Source organism: Puma concolor, chromosome A3, assembly GCF_028749965.1.
Source record: "Puma concolor isolate L17-30 chromosome A3, mPumCon1.1.hap2, whole genome shotgun sequence".
NCBI lineage: Eukaryota > Metazoa > Chordata > Mammalia > Carnivora > Felidae > Puma > Puma concolor.
In genome coordinates, this window is record NC_141669.1 from 76,528,846 (window position 1) to 76,547,424 (window position 18,579).

General features: G+C 56.6%; 1 protein-coding gene and 1 long non-coding RNA gene across 5 annotated transcripts in view; one reads left to right on the forward strand and one right to left on the reverse strand.

Moving 5' to 3' along the window:
- The window catches only part of SIX3 (SIX homeobox 3), a 37,219-nt gene extending 26,526 nt beyond the window's left edge, over positions 1-10,693 (reverse strand). For 2 of the 3 annotated variants that reach the window (XM_086701194.1, XM_086701192.1), the window contains exons 1-2: positions 9,670-9,785; positions 1,285-2,053 (exon numbers count right to left, since the gene is read on the reverse strand). In XM_086701194.1, the coding sequence (XP_086557320.1) occupies positions 1,285-2,053; positions 9,670-9,724 (824 nt within the window). In that variant the 5' untranslated portion in view covers positions 9,725-9,785. Of the gene's footprint in view, positions 1-1,284; positions 2,054-9,669; positions 9,786-10,595 lie in introns of those variants that run through there. The other variant, XM_086701193.1, reaches the window with a different exon arrangement.
- Positions 4,724-12,877, forward strand: LOC147582547 (uncharacterized). 2 transcript variants are annotated; one of them, XR_015249249.1, is made up of 4 exons: positions 4,724-5,293; positions 8,690-8,734; positions 9,476-9,679; positions 12,413-12,877. It is a non-coding gene; the product is annotated as an uncharacterized LOC147582547 (long non-coding RNA). The 2 variants fall into 2 exon arrangements; XR_015249248.1 differs by lacking the exon at positions 4,724-5,293 and having other exon boundaries at positions 8,238-8,734.
- Positions 12,878-18,579: the final 5,702 nt, after the last annotated feature.

Below are 18,579 nucleotides of genomic sequence, written 5' to 3' on the forward strand. Positions count from 1 at the left end.
GCTGAGCGCAGGAGCAGGGGAAGAGAGAACCGAGAAGCCGGAAGCGGAAAAAGTGGGGAAGAGGAGCAAGAGAGAAAGCAGAGAAGAAGGCAGGAGCGGGTGCAGAGCAGTCTCCATCTGTCCCTTTCGCACCAGGCAGCTGCTGCCCAAGCCTAGAGTCTCTGAGTTCCTACCAGGAGGCCTTCCCCTGGTCCCCGGGGAACTCCCCCTCTCAGGCGAAAACCTGGCTCTACAGGCAAGGGTGAGAGAGCGAGGGGCTCAGGCCTGGGCCACGTAAACGCAAACACACTCGCTCACTCCGGGAACTCACACCGGGCCTCAAGCCCCCCGCAACTGTCAGCAACTGGGGCTCCGCTCCCTGCGGTACTTCAGGCCCAGAGCCTTTGCAGGCTAGGTAGGGACACAGGCTCCTTACCAGGGCTTTTTTACCCAACTTCCTCCCATCCCCCTTCCCTCCCATTCCGTGCCCTTTCCTCCTCCTCTTTCTTCTAGTTCTTTTTCTCCTGACTTCCCCCAGGCCCAAGTCTGCTGACTGGCCAAGCCCAGTCAACTTTGTGACTTTGTGGCCAACTTGCTGGTAGTGGGGTTGCTCCTATTCCTGGTGGCTTCCCAAGTTAATGTACCAAGGGGATGCTCCTTGACTGAGGCTTGAGGGCTAGCACCTGCATGCGTGTACACACACACACACACACACACACACACACACACACACACACGGCCTTTCTACTCCCAGCCTGATTTTCCTGCTTCCCGTCAGGCAATTTGCAATGAAGGCCTGCTCAAAGGTGGCCACCGACCTTTTTCATTTTGTGGCAGAGACCCAGGTTCAGTTTCCTTTCCATGACATTGTGGATTCCTCCTGGGTTTTTGCAATGCATGGAAATAAGAACCAGATGGCAAGGACTGCTTTCCTTCCTTCCCTGTCTGTAGGCTCCAGAGGAGTGCTGAGCTGTGGAAGGGCTGAGCAGGTAGCAAGGTGCAGCAGGGCTAAGCTGCCCAGGGCTGGGACCAGGGGCCGTGGGCACTCAGGATCTCTCCCTCTCTCTCTCCCTCTCTCTCTCCACCCGCCGAAAGCCCCTCTCCGACAAAGCAGCCAATAATCCCGCTGACCGTCCCTCTTCTGTGCGTCTGGGCAAGCAGAAACTTTTCTCCAACTGGCCAGGGGGTCGCGGCTTCTCGAGTGCTCATCAGCCATTGGCACCCTGCCCCATCCGCTCCCATTTCAACCCCTCTCTCCCTCCCCAGCCCGGGAGAAGGTAGCCAGGCCGCGGGCCCGCCACTGACCTGTTCTTGGCCGCCGCGGCGCGGTCGCGCTGCCTCCGGTTCTTAAACCAGTTGCCTACTTGTGTGGGAGTGAGGCCGGTGGCCTGCGCCAGTTCGCGTTTCTTGCTGGGGTTGGGGTAGGGGTCCTGCAGGTACCACTCCCGCAGCAGGCTCCGAGTCCGCTCCTTGAAGCAATGCGTCTTCTGCTCGCCGTCCCAGATGGTGCGCGGCAGCGGGAACTTCTTGCGCACGCGGTACTTGTCCACCGGGCCGAGCGGGCGGCCGCGCAGCTTCTCGGCCTCCTGGTAGTGCGCCTCGAGCCACATGGCCTGCAGCTTGCCGTGAGACTCCTTGGTGAACTTGTGGTTCTCCAGGATGTGGTAGAGGTCGCGGAAGTTGCCCGTGTGGAAGGCGACCACGGCGCGCGCGCGCAGGATCGACTCGTGCTTGTTGATGGCCTCGCACGCCCCGGGGGCCACGGGCAGCGACCAGAGGAAGCGGCCCAGCCGCTCGATGTCGCCCGTCTCCTCCAGCGTCTCGCAGACGCTGGCCACCTGCTCCGGCGAGAAGTTGAGGGTGGGCAGCTGGAACATGGACAACTCTTCCGGGGGGGCCCTGGAGCCGCCGCCGCTGCCGCCGCCGCCTGCTCCGCCAGCACCGCCGCCTCCCGCACCGTTCCCGCCGCCGCTACTCGCCAGAAGTAGGGAGCGGTGATGAGGATCGGCGAAGTTTGGCAACAAGAAGTGGGAGGAATAGAGGTCTAGGGGGGAGCGGAATACCATGGACTGACCTGAGAGGAGAGGAGAAAATTCAGGGAGAGGAAGAGAGAGGGGAGGAAGAGGAGGAGAGGGGCGATGAGGACCAGGAGGAGGGAGAGGAGAGGGGGGAGGAGGAGAAGGAAAGGAGGGGGGAGCAGGAGGAGGAGGAGGGGGAGGAGGAAGGGCGTAAGGGACACCCACACCCCACACACATCCACACACACACACACCCGCGCAGCCACATAGAGAGGGAGGAAGGAGAGCGGCCCGGTGCGCGCGCGCAGAGAACCCGAGACAGAGAGGGAGAGGAGAGGGAGAGGGAGAGAGAGAGAGAGAGAGAGAGAGAGTGAGCGAGAGAGAGAGAGAGAGAGAGAGAGAGAGAGCCAACCACCGCCGAGTCAAGATTCAGCGATTCCACAGCAATCGCCCTAATGACAACAGCCTCATAATATCTCCCCTAAATCCACAGTGAGTGCAGCATTGAAACATTTTGTTTCGCTTTTCTATTGGTCTGCGGCGTGTCGTTGTGGCGTTGCCACGGCAACCGCTGCCAATCACTGTCAGCCCTGCCAATCAATACCGAGAACGTAAGGACGGTTTTACCACTTAGCCAGAGTTGGGGGGGGGGAGGGGGAGAGGAGGGAAAGAGGGAGAAGGGGGAGAAAGAGATTTTTTTTTAATCTTTGCAACTCTTAATCTTGCCACTTCTCTCCCTCTCTCTCTCTCTCTCAGCTCCCTTCTTCCCTCTTCCCCAAAGAAGTTGATCCAGAAATTCAAAATGCCGTGGGCATAGAGTTGTTGAATGGGATGAGCAATTAAAGGGATTTTTGTCGGGAAGTGAGAGGCTCCCCATGCCGCCTGAAGGCCGAAGGCCAGCCCTCAAGTAGAGCCCGAGGGCCGGCCGAGCAGGCACGGTTTGCACACGGTGTGCACGTCGGGCTGTCTCTTTCTGCCTATGTGAGCACTAATACTGGTGAGGAAGAAAGAAGAGATGAGATCATGGGGCCCACCGCACGCTGACCCTAGCTGCTGCGGCGGGGTTCCCGGATTTCGGGGGGCACCTGGCGCCTGAGAGGCTGAGCTCAGGCCCCAGGGTGTTGGAAGCCGCTCTGGCCTCCCCCGTCCTGGTTCATCGGCCACGTTTACCTCGATTTCATCTGCATTGGATTCCACCCGCTTCTCTTTCCTCAGCTCCGGGTCAAGGAGCCTTGATTTCCCTTATTGCCCTGTATTTTAAAATACCAGCATAAATAACACTACACTTCTTTTTATCTTGAAAGGCAAGCCACGTCTTTGTTTCCCCCTAGACTTCAGCTGTGTCCCCTGGGAGCTGAGAAGTCTGGAACCCTCTGGAGCCCCCTGAAATGCCTGCTACCTCTACTCCTCCAAGGAGCTCTGGACTTGCCTACCAGCCCCAGAAGGACAGTCAAACTTTGGAGGCTTCCCCAAAGAAGCGGATAGGCCTGAACATTGCATGTTTGCTCATATTGTAAAGGAAAAAAAAAAATAATACAACTAATTTACCTAAGCAAAGTAACATTACAAGCCTAAAACAGACCCCAAAAAGCCCATAGGATACAGAGAGCCCTTCCTCCCTCTGGCCACGGCAACCCCCCCTCCCCTACTCCCAGGGGCCGGTAGGGGTATTTATTCTAAGGTATGTTGCTTTTAAGAAGATGTAATCAGCATCTTTAGTGGGGTCTCCCTTTGTGAGGCCTCTGTAACTATGGAAGTGTGATTTACGCAGATTTGTCGGGGTCAGAGACGTCTTTCCCCTGAGCACTGTGTATATTTAGACAGGACTCGGTTTGGTGTTAAAAAGTGTATATTTTGAATGAGTTCACACACAGTAGCCAACAATGCCCACATTGTCGGCCCGTGTACAACGCGTATTGAAACGCAGCGTCCAGACTTCAACTAATCTGCCCTCAATAAAGCTGAAATAATTATCCTAAGCTGCCTTTCCAGAAGAAAAATCATTGAGGAATTCAAAACTCTTTTAAAAAAAAAAAAAAAAAAAGATCTTTTCTACATTCCGATGCAGATCGGGGGGGCGAGGCACAGAGTCCACACCACTTTGGAGATCTCAATGAGGGAGGAGAGAAAGAGATTGAGCGAGAATTTAAATGGGAAACCTAACGTGACTAGGGCTGTGAGTGTCCCACCCCGAAACCCTGAGCTCGGGCCCTGCTTAGGCCCAGACTCCCGCAGAGCCAGGCCTCCTGGAAAGAGAAGTGCAAGTTGCCGTTGGAGTCTCTCCTTTGGCAGGGAGGGTCTGGACTGGGCATGGGGGACGATACCCGCCGCTCAGGCCCAGGCAGCTGGGGCTTGCGGGTCCTAAACCCCACGACAGCGACAGAGAAATATTCGCTCAAAGGGAAGACCCGCCAAGTCCCACTTCGGCTGATCTCTCCCTTCCAACTATCTTGCTTCCAACCGCGAGGACTTCTCCGTTCAGCTTCGAAGCTCTGGGCGGTCGTTCACGGCGGGCCCAGAAAGAGCCCTAAGGTTGGGACACAAAAACAGACGCTTCATCTTTTCTTCCCGATCCCTTTCTCTTGTAGGGGAAGGATTATAGGCTGAGGGGTGGGAGGGGGAAGGGGCAGGAGGAGGAAGCGGGGGAGGAAGGAATGAAAAAGGGGAGGGGAGTGGGTATTGTGCCGCGTGTGGGGGGAGAATTCCTACGGGTGGGTTTCCGAATATTGTGTTCAACTTTTTGAAAGCAGCTCGTGACCCCGAAACTGCATCCCCTGGAGCCGAGGACCCAGGCGCCGGGCGGGCGGGTGAACCCAACCAGTCCCCTCCCCGTCCTCACAACCCCCGCCTCCGGGTGGGGGCGACCCGGCCTCTCCCCGTCGCAGCCCGGCCAGCCCTGGAGGGAGGCTGGGCAGGTGCCGCGGGCTCTGCCGAAAAGTGCTGAAATCAAAAACCGTCGCCACTCAAGGAGAATTGAGGCAAACGGGGCCGAGGCTCCGCTCGGCGACACCCCGGCCCCCAGCCTCGGCCCGGGGCGCCTGCAGACGCGCCGCACCTCGCCTGCTGGGGTGGCGACCGCGACTCGGGAGTGCAAAGCCTGGCGGAGGGCGGCTGCGAGGCGCGCAGCTTTGTGCGCCGGGACAGAGCCGGCGCGGCGGGGCCGGCGGCCAGCCCCGGGCTGTCAGACTCCCCGCAGAAGCGAGCTCCGCGCCGCCCAGGGAGCCAGCCTCGCGGCCCCGCTGCCGCCAGCGCCTCTCCCCTCTGGCCCGAAGCACGATGTCCGCCTCCGGGAGCCTGTAAGTTGAGAGTCCAGAGAGCTGGGTGTTGGGGGGAGGCGGGGCGGCGGGTCTTCCGCGCGGGTGACTGGACCTGCTCCCGCTGGAGCTGGGAGCGCAGGCTCCATAGGGTCCGGGTCTAGTAGGTCCCCCTGGCCGTGTGGGGGAGGGGACTGTGGAGCACCCGAGCTTCCCCTCCCAAATTCCCAGGCGCTGGGCGTTGGAGAGGGGGCGTAGGAGCAGAAGGACCTCGGGTTCCGGGGCCCGGGCGCCTTTCACGCCGCTCTGGGGGCCCGAGACATTGAGCAGAGCGAGGGAAGGGAGCTGAGCCTGAGGGACATCTGGAAGGGGTGGCGCGCAGGGGGGCGCCAGCACCCTGGGTCTCTCAGAGCGTGGAGATCCGGATGAATGGGTCAGCCCGCGGGGCCCATACTTCTCCCCTGCCCTCTGGCCGCTCAGACTCCCGGATCTGGGACTTGGAGCCCATACAGGCCGAGGTCACAAAACTGCCACCATCGTCTCTGCTTTAATCTTGGGCCAGGCAACCGGCAGGACTGCGTACAGGTGGTGCGGGGAGAAAGGGCGTTTGAGCTGGAGAGTGTCTTTCTATTACTAGGACCTGCGGGGCATTTATTTACAAAATCAGCCCCGACCCCAGCAGTCTCAACTCCACCGGGAGAGGTGTCTGAGGACTCACTTCGTGTTTGGCGTTACCGGGAAAGCCCAGAGGTCTGCAAGCCTCCCGGCTGGAGCAGCTGCACCCATTAGGCCCTGCTCAGCTCTGTAAGGCCGGTTCGTTCCGGGGGGCAACGGCCCTTCCGGCCCCCAGGACATCGGGAGGCGAGGGCTGTTTGGGCCTCCCCGCAAGCTGCAAACTGAGGCGCTAGGCGCTGGCGGCGGAGGAGGGCGCAGGGGAGCGCAGCACGTAGGCGGGGAGGCCGAGAAGCCCTTCAAGGACCCCGATTACTTTCCTTTGAATGAAAAACAACAACAACAACAACAACTGCTCCCTCCCAGCGCCTCCGCCCCCCCCCCCCCCCCCCCCCCCCCCGCGCCTTAGCCTCCGGGGACCCGCGCTCCGAGCAATTGTCGCTCGGGACAGTAAACACAGCTCAGTTGCCTCAACTTTCTCCGCACATAAAAGTTCCTGGCGTGCGGGGAAATTTGAATATTTGATCAGCCCCTTTGAGTGACCCTCATTAGCTTGGCGCCCTGCTAAGGCTCCGGCATTGCAAGAAAGCTGCTGGGCCCGGCATTTGTATGCCTTGTTAGCGCTGCTTAATGAAGCTGCCCCGACCGCTCAAAGGCGGCCTCCGGGGCCGGCGCTGCGCACCTCTCGGCACCCCACTCTGCCTAATGAGCCCCACCGCCCGCTGAAGGCCTCCTCGCCCCCCACATCCTCAAACAAGAGAAGTTTGGCTCAGTCTTGGGCCACCGCACCTCCCACTGCCAGGCCCAGGAGAGTGGGCCCAAGCTGGGTCCCAGCTGGCTGTAGTGACCCAGCCGGAAGAGGGAGAGAGGTGGGAGACTTTGGGGTTGTGAGTCTTTTGGGCTGGGGAGGAGGGTTGTGGCCTCAGGTTCCAGTCCAGGGAGTGCACTGCCACCCTCTCCCAAGAGACCAATTTCCAACCATTTACCCGGGTTCCTTTAAGATGCACTGGACTAATGTTGGGGTGGCAGAGGGCAGATGTCCAGGGGAGGGTCCGTTTTCCACCCTCCTCCCACACCACGTTCCTTTGGGCTCCACTGCCCGGGAGGCTGCCTATGTCTTTGCAGGGATCTCTTTAGGAGAGCCAGAACGGATGTGCTGGGGAGTGAATTTGAGCAGGGGTGGGCGCGCTCCTCTTCAAACCATCATTGCCCCTCCACCACAGACCCCAAACAATCAAACACAGTCGGCACTGGCAACTACAGCACTACAGCCTACCTTGAACCAGCCCCCCTTCCCCCAGAGAACCATGCCTTCTCTGGTCTCTCTTTACTCATGCTTCCAGTCCTTAGGAAGCCTAAAGAAAGCACTTGAAGCAGGGCCCCCCTGTACAGGACCACCTTGCTGCTAGGGCAAGATGGGACGAAAACAAGCCCGAAGAGGAGGAAGAAAGGGGGTACTTTGGAAGGAAGGGGGACCAAAGCCACCATCTACTTCCCCTTGCCTCAGTGGGGCAAGTGACAAGCCAGCGACTCTAAGGAGGCCCAGGACAAGTTGTGTTTCAGTCCTCTGAAAAGGGAGTAGACTCCCTCTCTGCCCCTTCCCATGCCCTTTTGCCTGGACGGTTGTCACTAAAGGTCCCTTCTTGCGCACCCAGTTCTTGGACTTTGGAGGGCTTGGGGAAGAGGCTTCTCGCAGACGCACGTTCTTGGGACTTCTAGAGGTGCCCCCCACCACATGCCCACAATCCCTCAGATACACAGCAGGCTAACCAGGTTGGTAGCCTCAGGACCCTATCCCAGGGTGGCCACCTCTAGGAATGAGTGGCACCCAGCCAGTCCTCACCCTCTGCCGACAGGCCAGCAAGGCCCTGGGATAGCAGAGCCTCTAAGTCCATCTGCTCTGCTCCTCTTTCTTTCCCCCAGCTCAGCTGGCATGCCCCGCCCCATTTCCCATCCCACGACCCCCTAATTTAAGCCCAAACTGACGATCTTTAGGGATCATCTGTGCACTGGGCAAGATGGTGCCCGGGCCTTGATCCATCCAAAGGGCAAGGGTAGGAGCGGGCAAGCGAGGAATGAACGATGTTGGAGAGAAAGGGGACCTAAAGCGGGGTAAAGCCTAAGGCCAGGCCCACCAACTGCTCAGGGGAGGAGGTGAAGGGAGGGGGCTAAGAGTCCGCAGGCTTCGGTCGGGGCAGCAGGGACCTAAGGCGTCGGCGTGGGGGGCTAGATCCAGAGGAGAGGGGCGGGGAGGCGGGGGTCGGGGGAGCGCGCAGGACGGAGGGGGGGGGGGTGCGGCTCTTTAAGAGCCACACCACTGGCAGGAGAAGCGCGCGGCCCGGTGCTGGTAGCGCATTGACCCCGAAGGGGATTTAGCGGGAAGGGAGCGGCCGGGCTCCGGTGGCTTTGTCCGGGGGCGACCAGAGAGGCCGAGGCACAAGAATAAGGAGCGACCGCGTCATGAAAGGCCGCGCCGAGGCGGCGGCGCTGCTGCTCTTGACTTCTGAGCAGGGCTTAGAAAGCTTGTCCTGGCTTAAGCCGAACTGCGAGCGCTGGGCCCTGAGCGCCGAGTCCGCGGGCTCCGAGACCCCCGGCCTCGGAGCCATGGGATGAACGGAACTGGGGTGGCAAGGGTGCTTTTGGCTCTGCAGCTCCCTGACCCTAGCGCAGAGCTGCTAGCCTGACTGGCCCCTCCAGGGCAAGGCCAGAGAAAGAATTTTCTTTTTCCAACTTCGGCTTTTGGTTTTGTGTGTCCACTTGGAGCAGCTCCGGAACTGGCCGACCCCAAATGGATTCCCAACAGGTGGCCGGGTAAGTCCATTTAAAAATTCTGGTCATACTATCAGCTCCTCCACGGCCTCCTTCCTTTTTCCCTCCCAGGTCCCCCCCACCCCACCCCCGGGCCTCTCCGAAATCCCCGTGCTCCTTTCCGGGGTGAGGGCAGGGAGGGTGGTGGTAGTGGCGATGCGAGGCACCCTCTCCCTGGGGGTCCTTGGTCCCCCGGTTCCAGCTCAGGATTGTTGGCTGGAGGGCCCCGCGAGGCTCCACCCAGTACCCCCAGGTCCCAATCACTCTTAGCTCCGTTGTGGGCCCTGATACCCCAAGGTGTGTGTGTGTGGCAGGGGGGGGGAGAGGTCGAGTATGGGAGGACACGCAGCAGCATTTCGCCAGCGGAGACGACAGGAAGGGGGCGGGGGACCCCGTGGCCCGGCGGCCTTTGTGTGTGGGGTTAAGGCAGAAACCCAACTACACACCCTCTTTTCTTCCAGACCCGGGATCCGGCCCGGGGGAGCCCGCGCCGGCTGTACAATAGCCCGCAGAAGGGGTTCTTGGCAGCCGGGGGTGGGGACAGGGTGGGGGAGGTGGAGGGGGCGAGCGGAGGGAGGAGGGGGAAGCTGAGAAAGGCAAAGGCAAGAAATCCCCGGCGTCCGAGTGAAAAGTCGGAAAATGTCCTCGGAGCGCGCGGGAAACAGAGGCGCGCGCGCGCGCTCGCGGGCTCACATCCTCTCTGTCACCCACTCTTACACACGCATTCACACCCACTCCACACAGGTAACCCACGCACGCGGACCTTGCAAGTGCTGGGTCGCGAGCCTCCGCGCCCAAGCCGAGCCGCGAGCAGAGCCACCCTCCTACTTCCCCAGCTCCCCGGCTGTCAAGAGCCCTGCTGCCTGGCCACCGGTGCCCGGAGAAGGACGGGGGGAGCTGGGAGAGCCCCCAGGGCTGGGGCTCTGGGAGGATCTTACCTGCGGAAAGGTAAGGGAAGCCGGGAGCAGGAAGCAGCGGCGGATAAATATTCATTAGGAAGTGTAAGTGTCTCCTTTTAAACCGCGCGGCGCGCGCTCTCGCTCCTCTCTCTCTTTCCCTCCCTCCCTCTGTCCTCTTCTGAGGCTCTCTCCCCCTCTCACTCAGCCTCCCCCCCCTTTCCTGCGAAATGCCGAGTGGATCCCCGTCTAGCTAACCTGTTGGGAAGCCTGAGCCCTGGGCAGCGCCTCCACAGCTGTTTGCCTTCGCTCTTGGGGAGCGCGTTCCCCATCCACCCTCCCTTCTCTCGCCCAGCCCCTCACCCCTCCTAAATTACTACATCATTAGCTTTATTTTCCGGCGTGGAGGGGGGGGGGGTTGGTAACGGCACAGCCCGATGCACCTCCTCAAAGCAGGGCGAAAAGCCGGCGCTGAGTCTGCCCCACAGCCACATCCCCACCCCACATCACATCCCCACCCAGTCATCTTTCCTCCCCCCCCCCCCCCTCCTGCCATCTCCACCTCCATCCTGAATCAGCCTAACTCCCTATCCCTCCTTCCCTTGCCGCCAACAATCCGATCCCCGGCTGGGTCAGCCATGAGATGCCAGGTCTGCAGGTTCAACGCGCGCCTTGATTGGAACTTCACCCTGCATTGGGTGCGGGGGTAGCTCTCTGAGTCCCCCTTTCCCACGTAGGTTTTATAGCTTCACCCTGGGCACCTGGGCATCTTAGGTCTTATGATCAAAACACGGGGCGCACTCTCAGGCCCTCGCCTCGCCAGGCCTCAGGGTCCCCGGGCCACAGCCTTATGGCCGGACTTGGAAGGCTGCGTGGAAGGCGGGGGAGAGGTGGCCTCACTTTATGCGATTGCGCAGTAGAGACAGACCTACCGACTGACTGACAATGGCCTTTTACAACAAACTGACCTGAAGTTAGACGCAAGTCCGCATCTTTCTCCCTCACGCTCATGAGAAAACACATCCACGGGATTCCAGGACCGCACAAGTCCCCGCAGGATCCCTCTGAGCATCGCTTGCAGCAGCAGGCGAGCAAGCACTCACACACCCCATCCCCACCCCCGCACTTCCCAGGCCAACCCTCCAGCGGCCCCGGAGACTAGAAGGCAGGCGGGCTGGCAAAGCGGCTCCCAGCAGAGGTATGCAACGCAAGACTGCTACCGGACGACCTTGGCCACCTTTCTCCCCACTCCAGCCCCCTAGACCCACTCCAAGGGCTTTAAGAGACGGCGTGGTCCCAGGTGCTTGGGGGTGGCTGGACCCCGAGCTCCCGCTGCCTGCTGAGCTCAGAGCTCCGAGGTGGGGGCGGGAGGAGGGGCCGAGGGGGCGGGCCCAGACAAGTTCCCAGTTACAAATACCGCTGCTCTCACGAGGCCTAGGAGGAGAGCTTCGCCCCCAAAGACTCGTAACGCTGGCCGAGAGGCACCGTCACGTCCACTCTTGGGTCCTGCACCTTCCCCAGTATCCTGGGGCTCTTTCGGCCATTTGGTGGCCCGGGGATGGAGTGGGGTCTCGAGCCTCTAGGAGACCTAGAGAACCCGCTTCCCCCCCCCCCCCCACCATTTGACCCCGCCAAAATCCACCAAGACCAGTCCCAGCGGCTGTTTCGACCCTTCCAGAAGGGAGTGGGAGGCAGGATCCTTGGAGGGTCTGCCTCTTCTTGGAAAGTTGAGAAGTTGGGCACATGAAGATGTAAGAGAGGCCTAGAGGGTCCCGGGGCTAGGAAACCCTATTAACCTCTCATTCCACCCTAAGGCCCAAGTTTGCACTTGCACACCTTCCTCCCCAAGCAGACCCAGCAGGTCGCACGTCAGGCTTGAGCAGAGTCACCTGACAGTAAGTACATGGAACGTACGTGCAATTGTAACCGAGTACACGCGGTGGAATTAGAGGAACACTAAAAACAGAATTTGAGGAAAAAAAAGAAACGTCCACAGACATTTCCAGTGCGTGGTCCGGTTGTCCAGATGCAGACAAAAGCCACAATGCCCGCGTGGAGTGACCCCGGCCGCAGCGGGAGAATGGACCGAGTGAGGATGCAGGCTGTGAAGCCAAGGGCTTCCTGCTAGAGGGACGTTGGTTCCCGAGGGAAAAAACTTTGTTGAGCCGACTGCGTGAAAGGTTTCAGGTCAAGTCCAGGAGACTACCTACAAAGAGCACCTCCTCCACCCCAAAGCTGGCCCTTTCCCCTTGCTCTGGGTCAGAGACACCCAGAAGAGGGCAATCCAGGAAAGATCCGTCTGGATCAGCATCATTTATTTGTTGTTATATTATTGGTTTGGGAGATTGCATTCTGAAGGAGGATGAGGTGAAGAGCAGAGGCGCACTTCAATGCCAGGAGATTCCTAATACCTAATGGGAACTTTGGGCTCTAATCAGGTTGGAGAATCCGGAGGGTCCCTTCCACTCCTCTTATGCTAAATTTAGTCTTTAAAAAAGAACATTAGCTCATCTCCACGTCTTCCTGCCTTTTCCCTTCCATCCCAGTCCCCTTTGTGTAAAATAAGTCTGCAAAAGAGCACTCCAAAGAAAATTGAATTATTTGGTTTATTAGACTACATTTCTTTGTGAGATATTGAGAAGTTCTCCCTCACCTACTCCCCTGTCCCAGGAGAAAGTCCTCGTCCAGGCCATTGGGGGTGGAGGATTGAAGAGGAGGGATTGATTCGCAGAGTAGCTTTCCTGGAAAGGCCCAAGCAAGTGCACAGCCTAGTTTTTGGTTTCAGCTCTGTTTGCCTGCCCCATCCTGGTGAACCTTCCAGACAGTAGCCATCGTGGTTTCCCTGCAGAAGAGGCAGGCACACTGGATGCAATGATGCCCTCCCCTCCCCAACTGTCTCTCTGAAAGTAGAGGGTAAGTTTGGAAAGATTCTTTCAGACAAAACAAGAGAAAAAAAAAAAAGAGGACGCTCTGGGCCAGCAAGTCGGATGACCACCCTCCAAGGGGGCAGAGGAAGGTCCGTCTCCTGAAGAAGAGATGAACCATCTGGAAAACACTGCAGGAGGACACTTTTAAACAAATGTGGTTACCCTAGAAATGGAGGGGGGCTGGGAGTATGAGTAGGGAAGGATTTCTTCCCTTTGGGGGACAAACACTGTGTCCTTTCAATTTTTCCCAAAGATACATTTAATTCCTGGAAATTGTAGTGTTTGTTCTTGTAGATGTTCTAAACAATAAAGAGTGAAAATCATTTTAGACTCAATCTTCCTTGGAAGGGCATTTTCTTCCAAGACCTTTTTCTTTCTCCAGGTTTGTTCTTCCTTATTCCCTAATAAGAGTCCACCTGCTGATATGCTTCAGGAAGAGACTATGACAGAGAGCGAAATGAGTAAGGAGACCATCACTCCCAAGCCGGGAGTCACTGCCATTCCCCATAGCTGAGACTCGGGACACAAAGAAGCAAACTCCTTTACCTTGAGGGCATTTCTCCCCTTTGAGTAGTTTATTCAGAGCCTTTCCAATAATACATAACCACCAGCATTTTAGAGTTAAAGATGTTTGTTACTACTTACCAATTAATTCTACAAGATTCTTCAAACTCTGCTTGTATGATTTAGAAAACCGCACGTAGGTAGCTAAAGTCGTTGTAACATTCATCACTCAAGCAGAAAAGCAGTTCAGTCTCTCATAGCCCTAAGTGCCCCATGCACGGTCGCTGGAGAGAATTTATTTTTCTCTGTGTTTCCTAAAAGCCCTTATCACCTCTGCCGGAGCCACAGGACTCAGGGCAAAACCGGAGAGGTTTGCGACCTCTTGAGTGGAGCGCACTGTGTTAGGGTTTTTTTGTTGTAAGGAATTCTTAGTGATAGTGTGAGGCTCTCTCCGTGTCTCTCTCTCTCTCTCTCTCTCTCCCTCTCCCTCTCCCTTTCTCCCTCTCTCTCTCCCCCCTCTCCCCCCTCCCCAGATGAGTCCGCCCGGCTGCCCGCCTCTTCCTCCGAAGAATGCTTCTTCCTAGGTAGACGCTATCCATTTCCGCTGCCCGGGGCAAAGGGCTGAACGTTGTCCGGTCCTAAGCTGGGGAGGGAAAGGAAGGGCGGTGTGTGCGGGTTGGGGAGGGGACAACCATCACCTTCGACAATAAAATAAAATAACCAGATACCCCATTTAATCCCTTCCATTAACAGTGTCAGTGCGCTAGAGGGGCCGTCTCACCTCCAAAGGTGTCTTCACCCCCGGAGGGCCCAGGCTTCCCGTCGCGGCCCAACACTGGGCCCGCGCGCCCAAGAGGAGGTGCTCCGACGGCAAAAATCCCATACATTTTTAACTACAGTGATTACTAAATTAATAGCAGGCACTAAGACAGATGTCAAAACGTCTTGAAAATGTTTATCTGTGAATAATTGAGAAGGTGGTGGGACGCATTATCTGATTGTGTAATGAAATATGTATGAGGAACAGCTGTTTGCGACAGTCCCCTCCCGCCGCCTCCTCAGCCGGGGGCCCTTCCCCTAGAAGCAGGAGCCTCGGCGAATTTGGTGGCCCACTTGGGAGCCCTCTCAGCCCCTCCGGGGTTGCTGGCAGAGCTGTGGCTTTAGCGGCTCCAGAGTCACCCTGTTTCCTTGCGGAGGACCTCCGCATGGGCCACCCCTCCAGCCTCGCTCTTTTGGCTTTGGTGGCGGGATGAGGCTTAGCCGCCGGCCGAGCCACCTTTCAAGCCCTCGGGCGGGCCGCGGGCTCGGCAGGCGAGACCCAAGGAGAGCCCGGGCTCGGGCGGCGGAGGCCCGGAGGCCGGGGGCCTGGCGTGCGGCGGCGGAGCGGCAAGGCCTGCTCGGAGGCTAGGGCCCGGGGCTCGGCGGCTCAGCGGGGCGGGCCCGGGGTCACCGCGGGGTGACGGGGCTCCCGTGAGGGCTTTGTTCGGCGCTCTTGCCACACTGCGCACTTCCTTCCAGCCCCCAGCCGGTCGCCCCCCAGCCTCCGCGCCCGCCCTGTTTGTTTTTCCAGCCCCGCGCCCTCGGCCGGGACTTGCAAACAGCCCTCTGGGCTGCGTCAGCCGCCCGAGGCCGTGGCCCAAAGCAGGCCCGAGCCCTGCTGGGGCCCTCGCGCCGAGCTCTGCCCCCACCCCCCCCCCATCCCCAGGAAGTAGAGCGAGGGGCGAAGGAGCTCGGGGGCATTTCTGGAGCTCCAGGGCAGGGGTCGGCCGGGCCGGGGACGTGGACTAGTGGGGCGCACGGCCTCGGCGGGCGGCCCAGGCCCAAGTCCTGGGCTCCGAAGCGGCCGGCGGGTCCTGGCCCCTAGCCCCACAGGAGAGCGGCGGCTGTGTGGGGTCTGGACGAGCACGCAGGAAGGGGCCCCAACAGGCCTGGACCTTGAATGAAGGGTCAGCCACACCGATAAACCCGCTGACCCCCGCGTGGGCGTGCTGTCCCCGTCGCTGCACTCTGGCCGCTTCGCACGGCGGTGGAACCTGGTCCCGGGCGCGGCGCTGCCCGCGGCCCCTGGCCCGGCCGTAGGCCTCCCCGCGCCTCCGCGGCCTCCCGGCCCCTAGCCTCCCCGAGCCCGGGGGCCCCGTCCCTAGTCCCTGGCGCCCAGGAAGCGTCACCCCGAAGCCTCCGGCCGCGCTGGCCCTTCCGGCACTGCCGCCCCCGACCGCTCTGGGGCCGGGAGAGGACGAGCGGGCTCCAGCTCGGCGAGCCTCCGCGCGCGGACACAGAGCGTCTACGCGGTTTCCCCCGCCGGCTGGTCGAGATGCGCTCGGGCGTTCTTTCTCGAGCGTCCCCCCTTTTACCTAATCCCTTATGCTTTTATTCTAATCCTGCACATTACAGTTAATCTGTAATGATACCGCTTCGGAGGAACCTGTTGCATACGAGGCACGGTAATTTGTAACCTTGGAAACAGTTTTAAATAAAGATTATAACAGTGATGTCAACTGTGTTTATTCTCCGCGCGGGAGGTGGGTTGGGGGCCCGGCAGCCCCTCGGCGGAGAGGACGGAGTTTCGGAGAGAAAGAAGGGAGCGAGGTGCGTGGGGCAGAGCGGAGCGGTCAGGGGGCCGGGAGGCGCAGAAGCAGCCAGCGCCCGCTCCAGTCCCGCTCCGGGCCCGCTCGGGTCCCGCGCCTGGGGTCTTCTGAGTTTTTCCTTTTTGGAAATCGTGTGGTCTTAAGCCGGGAGGCTTGGAGATACAGCAAGGGTTTGCAAAATTGAGGAAAACTTGATGAACTTGAGCCACTGTGTGTCGCGAATTGGCGTGCGGCCGGGCCCTGCGCCCCTGGGAGGCCGAAGCCGCCGAGGGTGGAGAAAGGGCGGCTTGCAGGACCCTTCCGCTGCAGGAAGGCAGAGCCGCTTCTGTGCCGATCACTGCGCCCTGAGCTCCCTCCTCTGTTAAATACACCCGCGGCAGCAGCAGCAGCAACCAAAAATTGTTCGCATACCGAAAGCAAAATTAAACATAATTGCTTTTATTTATCTATTGCTTTTATATCGTTAAAATATTTTTAGTCACTTTGTACAAAATAGCATCCGCTCTGATTATTACCTGCCATATCTGTTGATCTGCTCCCTGTGTGTTCAGCACAGCAACATTAACAATTAAGGAAAAAGCACATCTTATATATTGTATCTGTCAAGATATGTTACAATTTCCATTAACAAAAAACCATTATTCTTGTTGAAGAAGCTATGAAGCATATCTTTCATGAGAACTTTATTAGTAATCATAGTTGTCAAAAAGAATTAGATATGCATAGATTGTAGATGCAAAGGAAATATTAGATGCACAGAATAAAATATACAGTGGGATTGAGGCACAACTATTTTTCTTTTTAAAATAAATTTTTACCGAGGTGAAAAAAAAAAAAAAAACCAAGCTATTAAGCTTACTTAAAAGATGGCTTTGTTGGTTTAATTATACTGTAGTTATTTTATAAATATGTTTCAAAGGAAGCTTGCCATATTGCATGTCAATGAGGACTGTAAAGAAAAGCTCACAAAAGCTAATGCATACCAAATACCAAATTTTAGTCATTAGCATTCCTATTTATTACAAACTAAAGGAACCTATTAACAGACAAGAATTTCTATTTAGCTAGCATTACAATGTTTAGCCATTAAAATAAAAAGGGCAAAGTATATACGTATTTTTTTCCCTTGGAACTATACGTTCTTTTTGCCTAGAACCTCGTGGAGAGATTGGGAGATGTTTCTGATTGGGGACACATGATTCTACAGTGGGAATAGGCCAGAGGGCCCAGAACCACTATTTTTAGTTATCGAGCTTAATGCTATTCATTTGGAAGCAAGAACAGTGCTGGGGCGGTGCAGCTTGCTGAGGGCTGCGTGGTAACCACAGTCAGTGAGGGGCCCTTTGTCTTTAATTTGTGTCAGGAGCATATGCAAATTATTAATTGTTTTTCCTCTAGGGGAGGGAGTGGATAGCAATGGTAATACCGCTTTTGTTTGGATATTAAAATTTCTTTAAATGCTCCCTAGACGGGCTACATCCCCCAATGCGGATTCCCCTGGAAGGAAATCCCACCACGACAATGAACACAAGCGTCTTAATTCTAAAAATACGCACACATAGATCTGTGTCATTTCAAAGACCTTTTCCTTTGAGCAAAAGCGGCAATTCTGCTCTCACACCAGACGTAAATGAATATACAAATATATTTTTCCGAATGCCGATTTGAGAGGGAAAAAAACTTTTTAACCATTCTTACATTTAGAAACTTTAAAGATCTTTTTCTTCTTAAAATCGAGGCAGAATTTTTTTTTCCCTAACTGGGTAGGGAAACAAGTAAGTCTTACAGGCACTGAAATGAAACATTTGGCATGGTAAGAAAGGTTATTTCGAAGTATGCTAGGTGAGTTTTTTTTTTTTTTTAAGTGCTCAACATGGAAAAAAATAACAGTTACACGAGATTGTTAAACTCTGTGCACTTACCAAGCGACTGGATGCCCAGCTTTTTATGGCCTGACTTTCTGCTCGGATGTGATGCGTTCTGCCCGCTTTGGGGGGACTTTTTGCATTAAAAAGGTAGAAAAATTTTAAGAAAGGTGCTTCCCTGAAAGGCCTACATGAAAACCTTCCAACAGGTGTTGGAAGGTTGGAAGGAAGGAAGCAAGGGCATTTTTGAATTCTTGATTTAAAAAAGAAAATCTCTTCATCAAAAGTTATTAACATTCACAAACCCCACTCAAAATCTTAGTTTTCAACAGTAAACTTGGCCGCATTGTGTTGAGGGAAGTGGTGGGTATTTTCTCCCCTGTGAGTACTTGAGCACAGATAAAGGAAGGAGAGTGTAAGTTCCTAGACTGCAAACTTTTCCTTCTGGGAAATAACGAAAGTCGGTGTACTAAGAAGCTTGGGTGCCCCACTGCTGGCAGTTCTAGAAAAGAAAATGTGAACTCTCCCCATTTCTTTCCCATTATGCCAAGATAAGGAGTCAACCCCCAAGTTCCTGAAGTCTATTTGATACAGAGGTGGGGAAAACTGCTATAAATACCCAAGTGTATCAAAAAGGGTGACACCTGCCAGCAAAGACCAGATTTATACAATTATTTAGATAATCCACCTTCTTTTACTGACCGCAAATTAACCAGTCTGATTTTGCCTCCACTGCTGAGAGGGCGCATATTATCTAGACAGGACACACTCTTACCCTCATCTGCATACTTCCCCCTCACTGAATGCTGAATACTACCAGTAGCCAAGGAGGAGAAGGCTGTTTCTCATATATTTAAACCAAGATGGCTTAAGTCTCAAGTGGGTGAAAGATAACCCACTTTCAGTTGCTTTATTTATTTTTTTAAATGTGTATTTATTTTTGAGAGAGAGAGACAGAGTGTGAGCGGGGGAGGAGCAGAGAGGGAGACACAGAATCCAAAGCAGGCTCCAGGCTCTGAGCTGTTGGCACAGAGACCGACTTGGAGCTCGAACCCACGAACTGTGAGA